Below are 18,749 nucleotides of genomic sequence, written 5' to 3'. Positions count from 1 at the left end.
ACAGCAGCTCCAGCTCCTGGTGCTGGACGTCCAGGTTGCGTGTGCCACACAGTTGGCAATGCGTGCAACCAGAATTCCTTGTGGTTCACTTATCCTCAGCTAAATGACTATTAAAGACCAGAGGTACAGGACTGCAAGGGTCCCTGTGTCCTTGATGCTCGGAGGAGTTCTCACCATAACCGTCCAGATCTCTTACCATGGGGGCCACATTTCTTCTGTCCCTCCGGTTTTGCTAAGTGGAAAGAGAAGGTCATGTGTGTGCTGGAAGAGGATAGAAAAAACACCATAAGAATTTCAGATGTGCTGGTTTGTTTTCTTTGTTTTTCTCAAGGAAAATTAGTACAGTGTGAAGATGATCTATGGGCCCCAGCTACGAGGCTGTCTTCCCGTCTCCAAAAGAGGCCCATCAGGATGCAGAGAGGAATGCAAAGGGAATTAACTACAACTCCCTTGATGTACTGCAGAAGAATTTAAAAATGGAAATATTTGGGGTTTGCTTCATTTGACAAAAAGCCCAACTTTTTCTGTGGAAAAGTAAATTTATAATATACATTTTGTCATTGTTTTCATCAAAAGTGGCTGTGGAAAATCTTCATACCCCACCCCCCCTGGTGTTGTTATTGGGATTATTGGCCCCCTGTTGATATTGGGGTTTTTTGTTTGTTTTTCAAACCTCTTTTCCCAGCCTGTTGTATACTGGTAATACCCCAGGCATTTCCCAGGTGCCTCGCAGTTATTTCTTCAGAAAGGCAGAAGAGGGAGGGAGAGCCTGTCTTTGAGCTGGGGAGGTGGAAATAACCCAAAAAAAGCCTCTTTGGCTCAGCTGCTGGGCTGGGTGGGTGCTTGGGTGCCTGCACGCACCTGGGGTTCCTCGCGCTGACGCTCTTTATTTGGCTGGGAGCTGGAGCGAGACAGGGTTTGGGGTTGGCTGCGGAGATGGAGAAGGAGAAGGAGACGGAGAAGCAGGCAGAGAGGGCGAAGGGAAGCTGAGTGGCAGCTGACAAGGGAAGCAAAACAACACTCACACGCTCATCGGCATTTGTCAAGCAAATTGCAGCTATTTTTGTAGGAGACACTTTGCCTACATCTTAACTAAGAATCCAGGGCCCGAGCTGATCTCCCTACAGTGCAATGAGAAATACTTCTTCTCAGCCCCCTTCTTCCCATCTTGCATGTGTTTTCAAGGCACAGTTGTGCAGAGTTGTGCATAAGCAAGATTTCTTAGCCATTAACAAGTTTCAAAATTGTTCTTTTCTGTGCTGCTCTGCCAGGGTGCTCTTTATTCTTATAATGATACAATATTTTGTCTCCAGAGCTGACATAATTGACACACTGGACAATACAGCTGGCCCTTTCAGGGAATGGCAGACTTGTTGCTCCTCCGTTGGCCAAGCATGCCCTCTTTGTGCAGTGTTATTCCCGCATGGATAGACCCACAAAACTGGTGTGTGATGGACAAAGCAACGTCTGTGCTCGCTTTGGCTTTGAAGCTCCATTAGGGTTCATTGCAACATGCCAGTGTTTTGGGAAATGCCATCAAAGGCAGGGGACCATCCAAGGGGCTGGCAGGGAGGGGGCAGAGAGAGAGAGGTGGAAAAAACTAGCAAGGGGTAAGGAGAGGGTGATCAAATGCAAGAATGAGGACAGGAAGGGGAGCTGTGGCTCATACTGGAATGGTGAGATTATCTTGGAAGTAAAGACCAGAATAAATGTCCACAGATACTTTGGGAAACTAAGTGATTTATAGGACAAGAAGGGAGAAAGCAGAGTTTGAGGAATGGGGTTCAGGGAAAAAAAAAAGGAGTAGTCAGAAGTGAGGATTAGAAAGTGGAGAAAAGTGGTTGCAATGATATTCCACTTTGCCAACAACCTTCATTTTTGGTGTTTTTCTTAAATCATCAGGCTCCTGGAGTCACGCAACTAAGTGAGATTCCCAAAAAGCTAGAGACATCAGCAGGCAAAAAGAATTCTGTATTGATTCTCTAAAGCTCTTCCTGTAAGACGATCTCATCTCAGAGGGTTTGTAATTTCTATTGCTTCACTGGTCCGGCAGAGACAGTTGTCAGTTATTTTTTAGGTTACTGCTTCTGCTTTTCTAAGTTCTGCATGAGACTCAACACAGAGCCTTGGAAAACGAGAGCTCGTTCTTCAGGTCTTTCCAGAGCATCTCGATGCAGGAAGCACAGGAAAATCTGTCCAGCTTGTTTTTCAGACTTCTGAAATATCTTGGTTTCCACTGTGGAGACCTCCTTCTTCATCAGACTCTGCATCGTCACAACAGAGGGCTCAGACCGAGCGTGTCTGAGATAAAAAAAAAGGGGATGGAGTTTGTACAGCTGGTTATTTATCGTGACATGGGCGTGTTGCCTAAGCAGAACATGCGGGTTTGTAAATCAGTTTTCCTTTAGGGTAGATTGGTGTGATTTGTAAATCTCTAATAGGATCTGTAAATCTGAAGCAGGGTTAATAAAACTAGGCTCACATTTATAAATTGAGAATAGGGTTTGCAAATCCGTCAGTGGGGTGGAAATCCTATAGGCCAACTCCTACAGCTGTTGAATGTTTTTATTCTCCATCTGATTTTTAAAGAGTGATTTTTTGAAACCAGTCTGTAAGACTTGGCATATGCAGGTGAGGTTGTTGAAATATGAACCAAGAAAGAGGACATTTCTTAGGCTGTAAGAGCAAGCCTGGAAATCGTGGAAACCATGGAAGAGTTTACTGTATTTTTCTGTATTTTAAATCTGTTTTTCCAACCCGTTCTTCCTATCGCCACTTGGATCACTGTTATAGTAAAACCAGCCTGTTCGCTTGCTTTTTGCAAACTACCAGTTACTGTTGAAGAGGTCCCAGAGAACAAACATTGTCCTTTGTTACCAACAGATAGAGCGATTTTATTAACGTCAGTAAAGAGAAATATCCTTCCACAGAATTATGCTAAGGTACAAAGTTCAGATTCAAGCCCAGGCTATTACATCTGATACAGGAATCGCTGAGTGAAAATATCTGGCAAATACAGGCAGAGCACTTGGCTCCGAGCCGGACGGTGCGGGACACCCAGGTGTGAGCTCTGCTCTCCATGAGTTTGCGGTGCCTCCTGCCTCTCCTTCACTCCCGGCCAGCCTGGCTGGGACACGGCCAGTGTTATCTAAACCCCCCATGAGCCCAAAGAGGGTCTTTTTAACAGTGTTAGATACCTCTGTGACACTGATCTGCTGAGAGCAGATACTGAGGTAGGTCATAGTAGTAAAAGAAACAAAAAATTGCCTTGATTCTCATACTGCTGGGTGTGGTGTGTTATTGCATATTTTAAGGAAACGTGTAGGAGGGAGCTGTAATTCTAAGAGCTGAAAATGTCCGGGGCTTGAGCTTGCGATGTAAAAGATGACGCCGGTGGTACTGTAGGATGTCTGGCTCTCTGGCAGTGCAGGTGACATAAACAGGCTGCAGGGAGTGCATGCTGAGCGGGCAGACATGGCTAGTGCCCAGTCCCACGGGGCTGGATAAAGCAGTAGCCACAATTCTCTGCCTTGGAGACAGCGAGGTCTGGGGGCAGGCAGCTGGTGAGCTGCAAACTGGACCTCGCCATGGCAGAGAGCTCCGGTTCTGTGGCTGGCCTTCCTTCAACCGCAGCGAGTCTGAGATTTACCCAAGCTAAGGCCTCTCCCTCCTTACTCCTCATTAGAGGAGGCTCCGACAGTAACCTGGGAGTGACAGGAATTCCCTCCCTTCCTCCAGCCTAAACCAGCTTTCAGTTAATGGCAAAGGTTTAGGGAGGAAATATTCCGAGTCCCAGCTGCGCCGTTAGCTGCCCCTGCCCTCTGGTAACCTCCCTTGTCATCTGCCTCTCTTCTCCCAGTCCCCAAAACACCGTCCTTCTTAGACACTTGAGGGACTTACTGAATCCTGCCTAAAGGGCTCGGCAGGGTGGCTTGGGGGTATCAGGTACCGCAGCATTGCCAGCTGGTGTTCATGACCTTTCAGCTGCTCTGCTGGTTTTCAGCATGAAACAGAGCCTGTGCTGGCTTCTTTAAAGGCTTCAACTCGTAGCAGCACTGCTACAGGCTTTCTGAAATACGAGGGGAATCACTGGGGAGACCAGCATCTTGTTGGCGCTGCCCGGGTTGCAAGAGGTCACACATGGTTCTCAAGCAGTTCAGTACTTTTAAAATTGGAACTAAATGCCTCTCCCGCCTTAACCACTGCTTTAATACAATTATAAGGCAGTGACTTGCTTGAGTTTGCTGGCGGGGGCAGCTTTCCATTAACAAGGGCTGCTGCAGCATTAGCAGGGAGCGTTGATCGCTGCCCTTGCCTGTCACTGCAAGCAGTGACACACGCTGGCTTGTGCTACTGCCATCCATCTCACTGGGTCGGCAGCGTAGCCCTTCCATTGCAAAAGACTTGTTGTGGAGCAACCAGTTCATCAGTATGAAAAAGTGCTTGATGTTAGCCCTGGAAACATCACTCGATTCGAGTTATATAAAACCCATTAAGAAAGGCGCTTTTTTTTTTTAAATTTTTCTTTAATTTAAAAAATTCTTTTCATCACAGCCTTAAAATCAATCAAAATAAACAGAGCTGGAGCAGACTGGAACAATGTCCCGGAGTCTGTACATATGGAAGGTTTAATTTACATAAAAATCAGTGCAGATCTTCCAAAAGCAACAACCCATTCCATTTCCCCCTCCCAAATCCCCTTTTTAAGAAGAGGAAAGGAGAACCTGAAATACAAGGCAAAGAGGAAAAGAACTGATAGATCAAGCAACAATAAAATCAGTATCATGTTTGTAAATATTCTTTTGAGCAGTTGCAGCAAAAAATAGCACCTTCAAAGCCCCTTTGTGCAATATATGTGGAAACCAAGGCTTTCCAAGGAGTTTAAACGGGGTAGAGACATGACATGGTGTTTTGCTTATGGACAGGAATCATCTCCTCCAAATTTTAACTGTTTGGGCTTGCATACAGTTAATGGAAAGAAATCAATACCTGTAGAGGGTGATTTGTTCATACCAAGATAAGCACCGTTTCTGGGGAAGGAAGCTAAATGGCTAAAGGTAGGTAAAATTAATGCCTTCCTGATTGACCTTTCAGTGGCATTTGTGTTCCTAAACCATGTAGGCGTTCTCGGAGAAGGGAGCGACCCAAGCCCTTACATTCCCTTCTAGCTTTTTTGAAAATTCTTGTTTTGCTCTGAGCCATGACTCATCAGGGGATAAACCCGAAGTGGCTCATTAGCCATGCGTATTCATGAAGTTCAGGGTCACTGTCTTGGCTTGCAAACGATTTGATTCCTTCAATTATTGGATACAGAAAAGGGAAAGAGGAGAATGTTCCTTTCTCACACAGCAAAGCAGACATAAAGGGTAATCTCGCAGAATTCCAATTAAATGGATTTTGAACCGTTCTCTAATCTATGCATCCTTGTGCTTTGAAGTTCTGATCAGTCGCTCCTGGAGCTGGTTGTTGCTGCGTGATGAATCAAACCTCAATGTGGAGGATCTTTGGACTTCCAAGTAAAATGGGAGATGGAACACCGGGGTCAGTGAGCTCCACCACCGTGCACAGCAGGGATTTCCCAGCAGGTAGGCAGGGCCACTGCAGCCTTGCAAGCTTCTCAGCATGGATTGTGAGTGTCGGAGCATCCTTCAGCTGCCCGATCCCAGCACCGGTGCTTGCCAGTTGTGTGGATCAGGTCCTCATGCATGGGTTCCTGCTGGTTTCATGGTTGGTACAAGTTAATGCAGCTCTGTGGAAGCTGGTGCAGCCGAGGGCCATTCGTGGCTGTTCATTATCTGGCCTGGCAGACCAGCTGCTTCTTACAGGCTGGAGCTTTTGGTGTTTTGATGAGGGCTGTGTTGGCAGATCAGCACGTCCTGGACAAACCTTCCAGCAAATAACTAAAACTCTTGAGTCCCTGAGATCCTTTGCTTTTGCCAGAAGGCCAGGAATTGGCCTGGGGTATTGGACGGGCTGGGCTGTGACACAGAGCCCTGATACTTCAGTGTCACACCCGCCCTCTTGCAGCATGGAGAACAAACCGGCAGGCTCTGCTAGAGGAGCCGGATTCAGTCAAATGCTTAAGCACTTGCTCAGATCTACGAATCGGTGAAGGAGGTAGAGCCAGGAGCTTCATGGAGCAGGAGAAGCCTGGACTCAACCATTCCGGCATGGGCCCCGGGACGCTTGGAGCAGCCTCTCAGTGCACAGCTGGCTTTTCTGCTCCCCCTGCACTCTGCTCAGCTTCTTTAACAGACAAGAGATGTAACGATGGCAGGAACAGTGTTCCTTCCTTCCCTCTCCCACCCTTCCTTCAACGGGTACATGCGCTCCTTGCACAAGCTCAGCAGAGTCTCCTAGAGCTCACTCCTCTGGGCTGTCGCCTGCTTGTTTTTTAAAGACTCATATAACTGTCTCTAAACCCTCTCTTTTCCCACCCCATCGCCCCCAGCTTTGCTTCATTTACATCATAGTCACCATTCAGTTCTTCCCAGGGCCTTTTGTTTGCTGTGGGTTCCTGCAGCTCAGATACAAATAGCTCCTGGTCCTCTGGAAACCATTCATTATTTATTCTGAGGGGAGGATAGGGGGCCCTAGGCTTCTTCCCAGCTGTGCCAGTTGAAATTCAGTGCCAGTTTGGTGGGTAGGGAGGGGCAGGCAGGGTGGATGGGTGATGTCTTCTGCTCGGATGTGGAGGAGGGGTGGAATTCCCAGAAATACACAGCCTTCAAGTTATCTAGGAGTACGTGGCTGAAGCAATCAGATGGGGCATGGAGGGAGAGGGAGAGAAAAGCCGGTGCCTCGTTTGCTGCCTGCCCGGTGCTGGTACGCTCCTCCCCGCAGCGCTGGACGGTGGTAAGCGGCAGCAGGGAGCTTGGGGTGCAAATCCCTGCGAGCAGAGCACTGCTGAGAGTCTCTGATGAGGGGCTGTGGTCCCCTCTCCTTCAGTGGATCTCTGCCACTTATAAAGTGATAATTATGGAAGCTAAGTTGGGAGGAAGTTTTCTTTAAAGGCGCTTTTTGCCATTTCATTTTTTTGGAAGGTCGGGGGGAGCTGTGAACTGTTTCCCTACAATGGAATCAAGGGAGGTTGTTTCCTATTGAAAAAACGGGTAGGCAGGTACAAGCTTCTTTAAAAATATTCCGCAGATGGATCAAGGGCAGGTTCCTTAGTACATTACAGCTGTGCAGAAAGAAGGATTGGGCAAGTCTTAAATAATGCTCAAAGTTTTAACACCCGAGAAACAAGGATGTGGCGGGGGTGCATCAGGAAACACTTTCCACTGTGCTGTTCTCTGCACTCAGTGAAACCCTCGGGCATAAAGCCAAAATGAAGTTGTTCCTCAACTAAAAAATCCCCCATGCTTTCCCCAGACCCTGAACACTTGAACACTGGGCACACCGACAGCATTAACGTGAGGGATATGGTCTGTCCGGCTTTTGTCACCGAGGCGCAGGCTGAACTGGCAGGTAGTGAGGGTCCTGTGGCTCTGTCTCTGCTGGTGTGGCTGGTGTTCCAGCTGTGGCTCTAAACCAGCCCCATGTGGCTCTAAACTGTCCTGGGAGCTGCCGAACCCAGCAGCGTGCTGGGCTGCAGAGCAGTGGGTGCCATCACCCTGCCTTCAGGAGCCGGCGATGTCTCCACACAGCATAACCCTGCTCTGTCTGACAGATATCTCAGTGATGAGGCCGGGGCAAGGTCGTGTGTGTGTGCATGTGAAGGGGTTGTAAGAGGTGTTCAACGAAACCTGACCTCGAGGAGCATCTTGCAGTTACGCAAAGTGAGAGCCCCTGGTTCATCACATGGTTCCTGCTCTCCCATCACCCTTCTGAGCAGAGAACGAGACAGGAGGAACTTCCTAAACCGGGAGCTGCTGAACTGCAAAGGCAAACTGAGACAGGAATGATGGAGAGTGTGAAGGAGAGCAGCAAAGAGGCAGCTGTCTTCCTTTTCTCTGAAGGCCCTGGGAGGTGGTTCAGGGGACCAGTTCCACGAGAATCCAGGGTTCCCCCGAGACCCAGATGTGCTGCTCAGCTGGTGGATTTCACAGGGGAAGACTGAGGAGGAGGAAGGGAGCAGTTCGGAGAGCGCTGAAGTGCTCAGCGCTCTGAGTGGATTTGCCATTTCATTGTTAATGTTTTTCATTGTAAATGTTTGCATAATACTGTAGATGACAGCTGAAAGGGAAGAAAGTCAGAAATCAAAATAAAAGGCTTTTGGAAATGTCCCTGAAGGAGAAACTGGGAACGATTTTCTGGAGTAAAAGCAGTCTGGAAATTTCCTTTGTGAAAGGGAGTTTCAGTTCTCTCCACAGCTCAACACCTTAGTCCCTGACTTCTGTTTTCGGCAGACAGCGCAGCCCCCGCCTCCCCCAGGCACACACAGAAGTCAAACCACAGTCAGCACTTCCATGATACCAATTCCTATTTTACATTTATAGATCTTCTTGCACCAACTACTTCAGGCATTCAGCTCACTCTGATTTATGTGTCAGCTCTTCAATATACAGAGAATTGAGGCTTTTCATTCCCCTCCTTTCAATGATACCAAGCATGGGTGCTGCAGATAGACTCGGGGCGGGGGGGATAAGCCCCGACCCCCCTCCCTCTTGCAGATGCTTGTCCCCTTGAGAGCTGGGCTGACGGCTCCCGTGGCTGCTGCGGTGCTGTGCTCAGCATGGCCAGGGCCATCTGCCTGCCCTTCCTGCGGTTGTGTCACGCGCAGTCCTTGGAGGACAGGCTTTCTTCAGCTCTGAGATTCCCCCCCAGGCTCCGGCATGTGGTGCATGAAGCAGAAAGGCATCTTGCTCTTCAAATTCTTCAACTGCTTTTATAAAAATGATTTGCTCGCGTTTGACACTGCTTGTTCCCCTTGCAAATTTGTCCTTGCTATGCTGCGAAGCATCCCAGGCGCACGCTCGCGTGGGGTGTGCCTGCCAAGCTGCCATGCCTGCTGATTTATTCTCGGCACAGCCACGGCCATCCATGGGGACACTGCCTCTGTGGAGAGCCCGGGGCAGGACCGGCAAGAGGAAAGGAGGCAGGAGGGAAAAGTTTAAGCACCAGACAGGCAGGAAAGCAAAATACAAAACCTCTCAGCTTCCAGGTGGACTCTGCCCTTCATCCTGTTGTGTAGGGACCAGGTATAAATAAACTCTTTATTTTCAACTTTGTTTTATTCACATGTTAACATCTGATCTTCCTGAAAAATTGCTGCCCAGCACCCAGAACAATTCTTAGGGGCTTTTTAACAAGAACAGCAATGCTCCCAGAGGATTCAGAAGCTGAGATTACTGCTACAGCTCTTGAGTTTAATGTCTTGGAGATGACCAGGCGGTTGCCCCAGTTGCAAAGCGCAGTCTTCTCGTAGGCCTGCCGGACTGAAGCTCAAATTTTCTGTGTTTGGTTTTCTGGACTGCGGTAGAAGTGAGGGTGAATTGCTGCCTTGGGACAGTCGGAATTATGCCTGAGGCACTGGGGAGGAGGCAGCCCCAGGCCGGACCTTAGAGAACAACAGACTCTCGTTCTCGGCTGTTGTGAAGCACTTCAGTGTTCAGGCATGTTCTCAGTTTGAGTGACTTCTGTGATAAAACTCAACCAGGCTCCTGAACCCTCACAAATCTCAAAAAAGTCTGCTGGAATCCTTTTCTGAGGTTCCAGCAGCAATTCAAGGGCAATTCCCTTCCTTCGATGACTTAAAGGTGTTAGACAGACTGCAAATCCATTCACAAGGAAGATCCCTTTTTATGGCAGCATCATAAATTCCTCCCCATCCCCTGGTGCAAGGACCCCCTGGGACAGGAAGGGGGTTCCCACTGCACCCCCCTTCCCTGGTGTGAACGGCTTCCTCGGCGTAGGCGTGCTGAGAAGAGACTACAGAGAATCACTGCAATTGCAGCTGAATCATTTTTATTATTGCAGTTTGTAGGGTTTTTTGGAAAAAAAAAAAAAAGCAAAATTTCTATTTAGTCCTTTGGAATGTGGTTCAATTAGAGAAAATAAGGGTGAGAATCGCTGTGTGTTCAGTGCCTTTGTTAGCCGTTTATATGGCTAAATAGAGAATAAACTGTCGCTAAGTGTGATCTGTTGATGAATTGCACCCGCTGGGTGGGAGGAAACGGGCTCAGCCCACCTCTCCCTGCCCTCGGGAAGGGTCCCCACGGGGGGACCCAGCCACAGCTTCCCCGTGGGCTCTCTGCTTGGGAGCTGTGCTCAAGAAGGGAAGAAACAGCAGCGCTAACGTGACTGGCAGGTTTTCCATACACATGCCATTCTACCTCATAATTGGCTTTTTGTCTCTAATCCCAGAAGTGGGATTGACAGAGGGGAGGACTTTGCCAAATTTTAAATAAATTAAAAAAAAGAATAAAAAGAGAGAGAAGGGAGAAAGGGAGAGAGAGATTTCGATCCTTTCAACTTGTGCAATGTCTAGAGTCAGAGGCTCCTGTTGTTGCAATGAGTTTATAGATATTCTTGTGAAGCATCTAATAACGCAGTAACACAGAGAACCCTCTACTTGGCCATGACCCAGTAATATACGGTGCTCGGCAGCACAGAGGCTGAGCCCAGGGTTGAAGTTTTCACAACTTGGTAATCAGACCCGGTTGGAGCCTGGCATTTCTGCCTTAGGAAGAATTCCACAAGTCGAGTTTAATTTTGTTTTGAATGAAAACAATGTAGAAATTGCCTGTGGAAAAAAGTGTCAGGCTTCTTGAAGGGGGGCAGTTGGTAAAACAAAGCATTTTATTTTGACTTGGAGACATTTTTAAGGAAAAATTCACATTTTGTATAATACAAAAATATTCCTAAGTGAAAAATATATGTTTTCTACTCTGAAATCTCACGGGCTTTTTTCTTCCTAAGTTATTCCTTTTCTCTGGGCCCCGTCAGAAATGATGCTTTCTACAGACAGGGAACATATTCTGAAAGAAAGTTTCTAATCAATTTTGGAAATAGTAAATCTTCCCAGGATCCCACTCAGCAGTGCTGAGCTGGGGTGGAGAGAAGGGAGGGAGAAGCCAACGCGTGGATCAGATGTGGGATCTTGTGTTTGAAAAATGGTCCTGAATCCCCTGTGGTGCTTGTGCTAGCCTGAGGCACTCTGTTCCCCGCAGGGTGGAGAAGAGCCTGGGGTAAGACAGGAGGAGTGGGAGAGCTGGACATCTTTAGGGCAAGAGTATGGCGCCGGGGGCAGAAAAGCGGCCGCTCCTGCTGCTGCGCCACAGCTTGGTACCCGGGCAGCGCTCTGCTCTCCAGCTAAGAAACGCTGCACCCAGAGCTGCGTTGCGCCTGGCCCTTTAGGTTTTCGGACTAGGAAATCGCCTCCTGGGTTTCGGCAGGATGAGAACTGCAATTCTTCCCAGGTTGGAAGTAGTTTTTTCCTCACTTCCTAAGTCAGCTCCACCATTTCCTCCAAATCTCGTTCTAGGTACAAAAAAGTAAGGCTTGCAGAGGTTGGTCCAAAGAGCAGAACTGGTCCCGCATTTCTGCTCAGCTCGGACAAGTGTGTAACGCGTCCCTTTTCTCTGGACAGCAGAGACGTAAGGATGGCAATGCTGTGCCCAGACCTCCGGGTAATACCAGATGGGATTCAGGTCCATAATCCTGTGGACGCAGCAGTGAAATAAAGATGCCCTTGGCTACCTGTCTAACAAAAAAAGTCACTTGTTTCGGGTGACTGCTCAATGTTCCATCCCTGCCTCGAGCACTGTTTGTGCACTGTAATTCTTGTATTACCTTGATGCTTGGGAAAGACTTGAGACCATTTAATGACCCCTGAACAGTCAGGATCAGGTGTATTTTCATGCTTACATTTTGACATCAGTCCAGGAGGCCAGTCACAACACATATCCATCCCAATCGAGTGCAATTCAAACCTCCACGTTTTTAGACTAGCGTTCTTATTTTGAAAACAAGGCTAATTTTAATGCTGAAAGTTGCATCTGGAAAATATTTGCATATTTTTCTTGTTCTCTTGATCAAAGAGCTGAGTGGGAAGGGTTATATCAGAGTGGCTCACATGCGTTCTTTTTTAATCTCTTTTAGGGATTCCGGTTTTCCTCTGATGCTTCCAAACAGATCCTTCAAGTGATAGAAAAGGTAAGAAAAAACATTGGAAAGAATAAAAATGCTGGAATACAACCCCGGAAAGTTGTCGCATGCAGCTCTGTGACAAAAGCTTAGGTGAATGAGTGATGCCTTTTCAAAACTGTCCTTTAAGAGCGGGCAAAGAGCTGTGCTGGAGTCAGCAACAAGTAAACGGTTGTTGGAAGGGACATAAGTTCGTAAATAATAAGATCTTCAGGAACGTAGTGCCAACAGTAATAACTCCACCAGTAATTCTAACAGGAGAGCGGGAGAAGGACTAATTAAAACAAACCAGAAATGCTTTCTTTGTAGTGCTGGCAACTATACATCAGCAACACGAGCCTGAATGGTAAAGCTGACCAGACACAAGTGAAAGTAACCAATCTCCTTTCCAAGGGAGGTCAACCATTAAAAGAAAATAGACAACACCAACTGCGACCAGGAAATAACTCTGTTGGTTTTAATATTTTCATGGATTATTTGCAATGTAGGTAAGGGAATTAGGTTTCCTTTTTTTAAAAAAAAGTAACAGTTGGATGTTACCACATCAGTGTACGTTAAGCCCTGTGAGACATCTTAACATCCTCCTTTCTTGTCTTTCTGTTTAAAGGCGTGAAAACTGAGCCACCTACTTAGCAAAGTGCTTGGCATCACCAAGGTGAAGGTATTTGAGCTCTCTACAGGCTCAGCTTTCATTTCAGTAGGCCTGATTCTGATCTTAGGGGAGCAACAAGGGCTGCCTGTTGCAGTCTGGCTGGTAGAAACCGAGCCTGTGCACGCACAAGAGAACGGAATCAAACCCACCAAAACTACTTTTGGCTCTTGGTTTCCGGCTGTCGCCTGTACACAACCCTGATTTTTCCATTTGCCCTCAGCTCAAAGAAAAGGAAAAAAAAAAAAGAAATGAAAGTGGAAAAGCCAGAAAACAACCCCCTCAAACAACCCGTATGGGCTGTCTGTTAGATTCAAGGCTTTGATCCTCTATTTGCACAGAAAGGAAGACATTTAGCTGCTAACTCCCATTGCACGGGGCCAAGGGGGTTCTGTAAAGCATCAACGGACAGACAGGCTCAGTTTGGACACGGATTGCATACCTGTAGCCCTCCTTCTGGAGGGCTGTATATGTACCAGAAGAGTAAGAGCTGCCGACCCCAGGAGTTCACAAAAGGGACCTGTGCCAGGACAGAACCCCACTAGCCGCAGTCCAGCGAATGCCTCTGGTGACTTCCATCAAACTCCAGGTCAGCCTGAACTTCCAGGCATCTTCGAGACAGTTCCCAGATAATGGGGACTTCCAAGCATTGGCTGGGACGGACACCTTTTTTTTCTGTCATTTATTTCCAAGAGGACAGTGAGGGAACAAGACGAGATTCTTGGTCAAGGAGCTGTAATGCAGGATACAGCTCAGACATTAGAGCAGCAAAGCCAGGGCTTATACAGCGCAAGAGCATCTGTCCCCATCGTTATGCACGTGCTGCTCCAGGCATGCAGGGGCATTTTCTAGGAAACGGTGCTTTCGTCCGTCCTCCAAGCATGACAGAAGTTGGGGGCCCGTGGTGCAAAGGGCGCTCTTTAAAAAAGGAGGTATAAACTGTAACTGAGTTTATTGGAACACAGGGTTGTTTCGTCAGGGGATGCGGTGGAGGAAAGGAAGGGTTCAAGCTTAGAGAAGCAAATTTGGGTGAAACAGGCACCTTTTCACTCTTTTGAACACTGTAAATAATAATAATTAAAAAAAAGACCAAATGGCCGCCCTCCCCTGTCCCTCCCTCCCAATCCCAAGGCTTGCCTTCACATCATGCTCTTCCTGTACTGAGACTGTGAGCTCTGTTTGGGTTTTGAGTCCGCCTGCTGCAGTTCAAACTGTTTGTACAGGTCCCTCAACTCTTTGATCTCCTGCAACACCCTCTTGGCTTGGCTCCAGGTGGAGGAAGCCTCCCCCAGCAACCTCTCAGATTCCTGCAGGATCCTTTCAGAGTCCGACTTTGAAGATGATGAGGAAGAAGAGGTGGTGGTGGTGGTGGTGGTGGTGCTGGTGTTGGAATCCTTGGTCTTTCTCTTGCCTTCCCCATAGCCCTTCACCTCTGTCAGCAGTTCCTGAGTTTTTTCCAGTTTCAGTGCAACCAGTTCTTGTATCCGGGACAGCTGCTCTGGTTCTGCCGAGGCAAACTGAGCCTCCAGCCCCCTCCTCAGCACCGCCCGGTGCGTAGAAGAGTCCCGTCGAGACAGGATTTCTTCCATGGAGGCACATTTATTCTTTTCTGAATGCGAGAGCTTTTTGGGGACCTGTGGGGTGTACATGGTCCCTTTGTCAAAGGAGTCATTGCGCTGCCCAGATCTGTCCCATGAGGTCACCTCCCGTCTCGGGAGGCTCCCTGTCCGGCCTTTCTCTGATGACTTGACATTCTCTGAATCCGAGCGGCGCCGGCCAGCAGTAAGATGTGCCACTGACTTATCCAGATCCACTCGGAAACTCTCTTCGCAGGTGCTGTGATCCTCTGGAGAGGCGTCTTCCTCCTGGATCAGGTCGAGTGTCAGCATGCCATCAGAGGTTGAGGTAGATGCCTGAAGAAGCAGATGAAGAAGAGCTGTGTTATCATTGGAACCACATACTACTGTTGAGTGTCTCTCATACTGGAGATATGCATCACCTGGACCGGGATGCAAAGATGGACCAGGAATACTAGAAGTGTGACCTACTGACAGAGCCCCAGGTTCATAGCTGAGATGCAGATCAGCTGAATGGCCTTGGACAAGCCATCTACGCTAACTCATGACTGAGTTCCCCAGCCGTATGGCTAATTCTCCATCAGGAGCTTGAAGGAGCTTTTCATTTTCAGCATCAGGAAAATGGGTGTCAGTGATGGCAAGCTGCTGCTTTGCGAAAGGGTTTGTACAAGGTCTTCAAGAATGGAGGACAACCCTGGGTCTTTACAACAATTTTCAGTTCGGGCCAGAGCTCAAGCACCAGGTCTTCTTGCATTTGCTTATAAATGAAATAGTTGCAAGGGAATTTTACCTAAGCAGGTGTCTGGAATTTGTTATACATACCACAGCCATCAAATGTCCCCGTGTTGGAGGGCGTCGGGAGTGCTGTATTTTTGCTCTGTCGCGTGTCGGGTGGGCGAGGTAGCTGTCCTCTTCGACAGTAACCTAAAGTGGTGACAAAGGCTAGTTGAACACCTGGGAGCACAGGAAATATGAGCCATTCCTAGCTCCTGTAGCTGTAATCAGCCAGATGCACTGTGGCAGATCATTCGTTCCTCCAGGGTTCCCTTTCCCTTGTGACCTGGCTGTGTGCTGAGGGTGAACTTCTCCCACATACCTCTGGGACAGGGGCTGGACTGCTCAGCAGGCAGAAGCTGGGGTTGCAAACAGTGAGTCCTGAACTCACTGAGGATGCACAGAAGGAGATTTGCAGGTAGAGCCAGCAGGGAATGGCATGTGGGAACCCAGCCTTAGAAGAGTCTTAGAGTTTTTCCTTGGTGTCTCCCCTCTGTGCCTTGATGGGATCAGATCTACTTAAATCATTCCTGGCAATTATCTGTTGAATCTATGCAGGGAGAAAATTAGGAGAGCCAAAGCGCAGCTAGAGCTCAACCTAGCTACAGCTGTTAAGGATAACAAAAAATGTTTCTATAAATTCATTAACAACAAAAGGAGGATTAGGGAAAATCTCCCTCCCTTACTGGATGCAGAGGGAAACACAGTCCCAAAGGATGAGGAAAAGGCTGAGGTGCTCAATGCCTACTTTGCCCCAGTCTTTAGCAGTGGAACTGGCTGTTCCCTGGGCACCCAGCCTCGTGAGCTGGGAGACAGGGAGGGGAAGCTGAACGAGGTCATCACAATTAAAGAGGAAGTGATCAGTGACCTGCTATGCCGCTTGGATGCGCACAAGTCTATGGGACCAGATGGGTTACATCCAAGAGTGCTGAAAGAGTTAGCAGCCGTGCTCGCCAAGCCACTTTCCATGATCTACCTGAAGTCACGGCTAACTGGGGAGGTCCCAATGGACTGGAGGGTAGCAAATGTAGCGCCCATCTACAAAAAAGGCAGAAAGGAGGATCCAGGAAACTATAGGCTTGTCAGTCTGACCTCGGTAGCAGGGAAGGTCATGGAGCAGATCATCTTGAGTGCCATTACAACCCATATAATGGACAGGCAGGGGATCAGGCCTAGTCAGCATGGGTTTATGAAAGGCAGATCCTGCCCGACAAACCTGATTTCCTTCTATGACAAGATGACCCGATTATTGGATAAGAGAAAGGCTGTGGACATTGTCTACCTAGACTTTCGAAAAGCATTTGACACTGTCCCCCACAGAATTCTCATGGAAAAACTGTTGGCTCATGGCCTGGATGAGCATACGATCTGCTGGATCAAGCACTGGCTGGATGGGCGGTCCCAAAGAGTGGTGGTCAATGGAGTTAAATCCAGCTGGTGGTCGGTCACAAGTGGTGTCCCTCAGGGCTCGGTGTTGGGGCCATTTCTGTTCAACATCTTTATTGATGACCTTGATAAGGGCATAGAGTGTATCATCAGCAAGTTTGCAGATGACACGAAGCTAAGCGGGAGTGTTGATCTACATGAGGATAGGGAGGCTCTACAGAGAGACTTGGATAGATTGGACCGATGGGCCAATGCTAATGGTATGAGCTTCAACAAGGCCAAGTGCCGGGTCCTGCACTTGGGCCACAACAACCCCATGCATCGCTACAGGCTTGGGGAAGTGTGGCTGGAGAGCTGCCTGGCAGAAAAGGACCTGGGGGTTCTAATCGACAAGCGGCTGAACATGAGCCAGCAGTGTGCCCAGGTGGCCAAGAGGGCCAATGCCATCCTGGCTTGTATTAGAACTAGTGTGACCAGCAGAAGGAGGGAGGGGATTGTCCCCCTGTACTCAGCACTGGTGAGGCCACACCTGGAGTATTGTGTCCAGTTTTGGGCACCTCAATACGAGAGAGATAGCGAGGTGCTGGAGCGAGGGCAGAGGAGGGCAACGAAGCTGGTGAAGGGCCTGGAGAATAACTCTTATGAGGAGCGATTGAAGGAGCTGGGACTGTTTAGTTTGAGGAAGAGGAGGCTGAGGGGAGACCTCTTCACTCTCTACAACTACTTGAAAGGCCATTGTAGAGAGGTTGGTGCTGGTCTCTTCTCACAGGTAATTAGTGATAGAACAAGAGGGAATGGGTTCAAGCTGAAGCAGGGTAGGTTTAGGCTGGACATTAGGAAAAAAATTCTTCCCAGAAAGAGTGGTCAGACACTGGAATAGGCTGCCCAGGGAAGTGGTGGAGTCACCATCCCTGGATGTGTTTAAGACTCGTTTAGATGTGGTGTTAAGGGACATGGTGTAAGGGAGAACTTTGTAGAGTGGAGTTGATGGTTGAACTCCATGATTCCAAGGGTCTTTTCCAACCTAAATGATTCTATGATTCTATGATCTGTTTGTAAAGATTTCAGTGACAGACTCTCCTTGAAGCAATCTATACCATTGTTTGCTATGCTGCTTTCTGCTCTACAGCTTTTCCTATGGTCTGACCTTCGTTTTCCTTCACTACAGGGTTTTGTGTTACCATCCGTGAGAACAAAGAGCATCACAGCAGTGGGCCACCTGGACTGCGGTAAGTTGAATGCGGATGAGATAGATCTGAGACAGATCTAAACTGAAGAATAGTTGTTATGAAGCATTAATGTGAGACAGCGTTGAAATGCTCTTTCAAACCGCAGCCCCGGTAGCGAGGGGCATAGCCTTCTCATGGCAGTTATCGTTCACTCTGGAATAAACTATGTGGGAATGCTCACACGGATCTAAACCTGGCCTCTGTCGGCTCAGCTGTGGTTGTAAGTGCACGCTTCGTCTCCAAGAGGAGGCTGAACTGATGCTGCTTTGTTCTTTTTTTCTAGTAGAAGCTGCTTTGCGTAATTGTGGTAGTTACTTTGGGAGTGTCGTGCAGCAATAATGCCACCACTTTGGAAGTGGTAGGAGCTATGCTAGTTACGCGTTGTGTGGACGTGTTCTCAAGTAGGCAGGGCTATAGTGTTCAGGGCCCTCCTATTGCTTTCCCACAGTGCACTGATGCCTCATCTCTCTGGTTGTCCTTTCTTCACTAAATGGAGGGCCTGACTTGCCTTGACAGATATGCCACACAGTGCTCAGAAGGCATGATTAAACATTCCTGGTTTGACCCTTGAACAGAAGGAAAGGATCTGCAAAGTCTAAATGCCCAGTAATTCCCATTTCTTCAGCCACAGCAGGGGAAATGGGCCTGTCTCTTGAAGATGGTGATTGAGAGGGGAGGGGTAGGCGGGATGAAGATGGACTGAGGTGGGTTGACAGATGGTGCTGTGCTATTAGAGTGCTCTGAAGGTAGCGTGAGACTGTATTGGTTTTCAGTTAATTCCTTAATTCAGTTCCACTACTTAAAGCTCCTTTGCAAGCATGAGCATGCTGCATGTTCACCCAGGAGCAGCGGATGGGAGGAAAGACTCTCCAAAGCCCCGGGAAACAGAGTCCCACCATCCCTGTGCTGGGCCCCAAAGTGAAGGCATCTCACTGGGGCCGGGTGTGCCAGGGAGTGGACAGGGCCCTGGCGGCTCCCCTTGCCTTCGCTTTGCAATCAGTGCTGCGTATTAATCCCGAGGCTGGGAGGATCACACTATCCCAG

At 48.3% G+C, this 18,749-nt stretch overlaps 1 protein-coding gene across 3 annotated transcripts in view; it reads right to left on the bottom strand.

Annotated features, from left to right (window-relative positions):
- Positions 1–4,525: 4,525 nt before the first annotated feature.
- PLEKHO1 (pleckstrin homology domain containing O1) overlaps positions 4,526–18,749 on the bottom strand; it is a 30,239-nt gene continuing 16,015 nt past the window's right edge. The window contains exons 5-7 of one of the 3 annotated variants that reach the window (XR_012584548.1): positions 15,139–15,240; positions 13,182–14,652; positions 4,526–12,081 (exon numbers count right to left, since the gene is read on the bottom strand). Coding sequence is in view for 1 of the 3 variants with exons in the window: in XM_074566443.1 (XP_074422544.1) it covers positions 13,879–14,652; positions 15,139–15,240 (876 nt within the window). In the remaining 2 variants the exon portion in view is untranslated. Of the gene's footprint in view, positions 14,653–15,138; positions 15,241–18,749 lie in introns of all 3 variants that reach the window. The other 2 variants (XR_012584549.1, XM_074566443.1) reach the window with 2 other exon arrangements.

This window comes from Larus michahellis, chromosome 24, assembly GCF_964199755.1.
Source record: "Larus michahellis chromosome 24, bLarMic1.1, whole genome shotgun sequence".
Classification (NCBI taxonomy): domain Eukaryota; kingdom Metazoa; phylum Chordata; class Aves; order Charadriiformes; family Laridae; genus Larus; species Larus michahellis.
The sequence above is the reverse complement of the archived record's forward strand: the minus strand, read 5'-3'. Positions and strand labels throughout refer to the sequence as shown.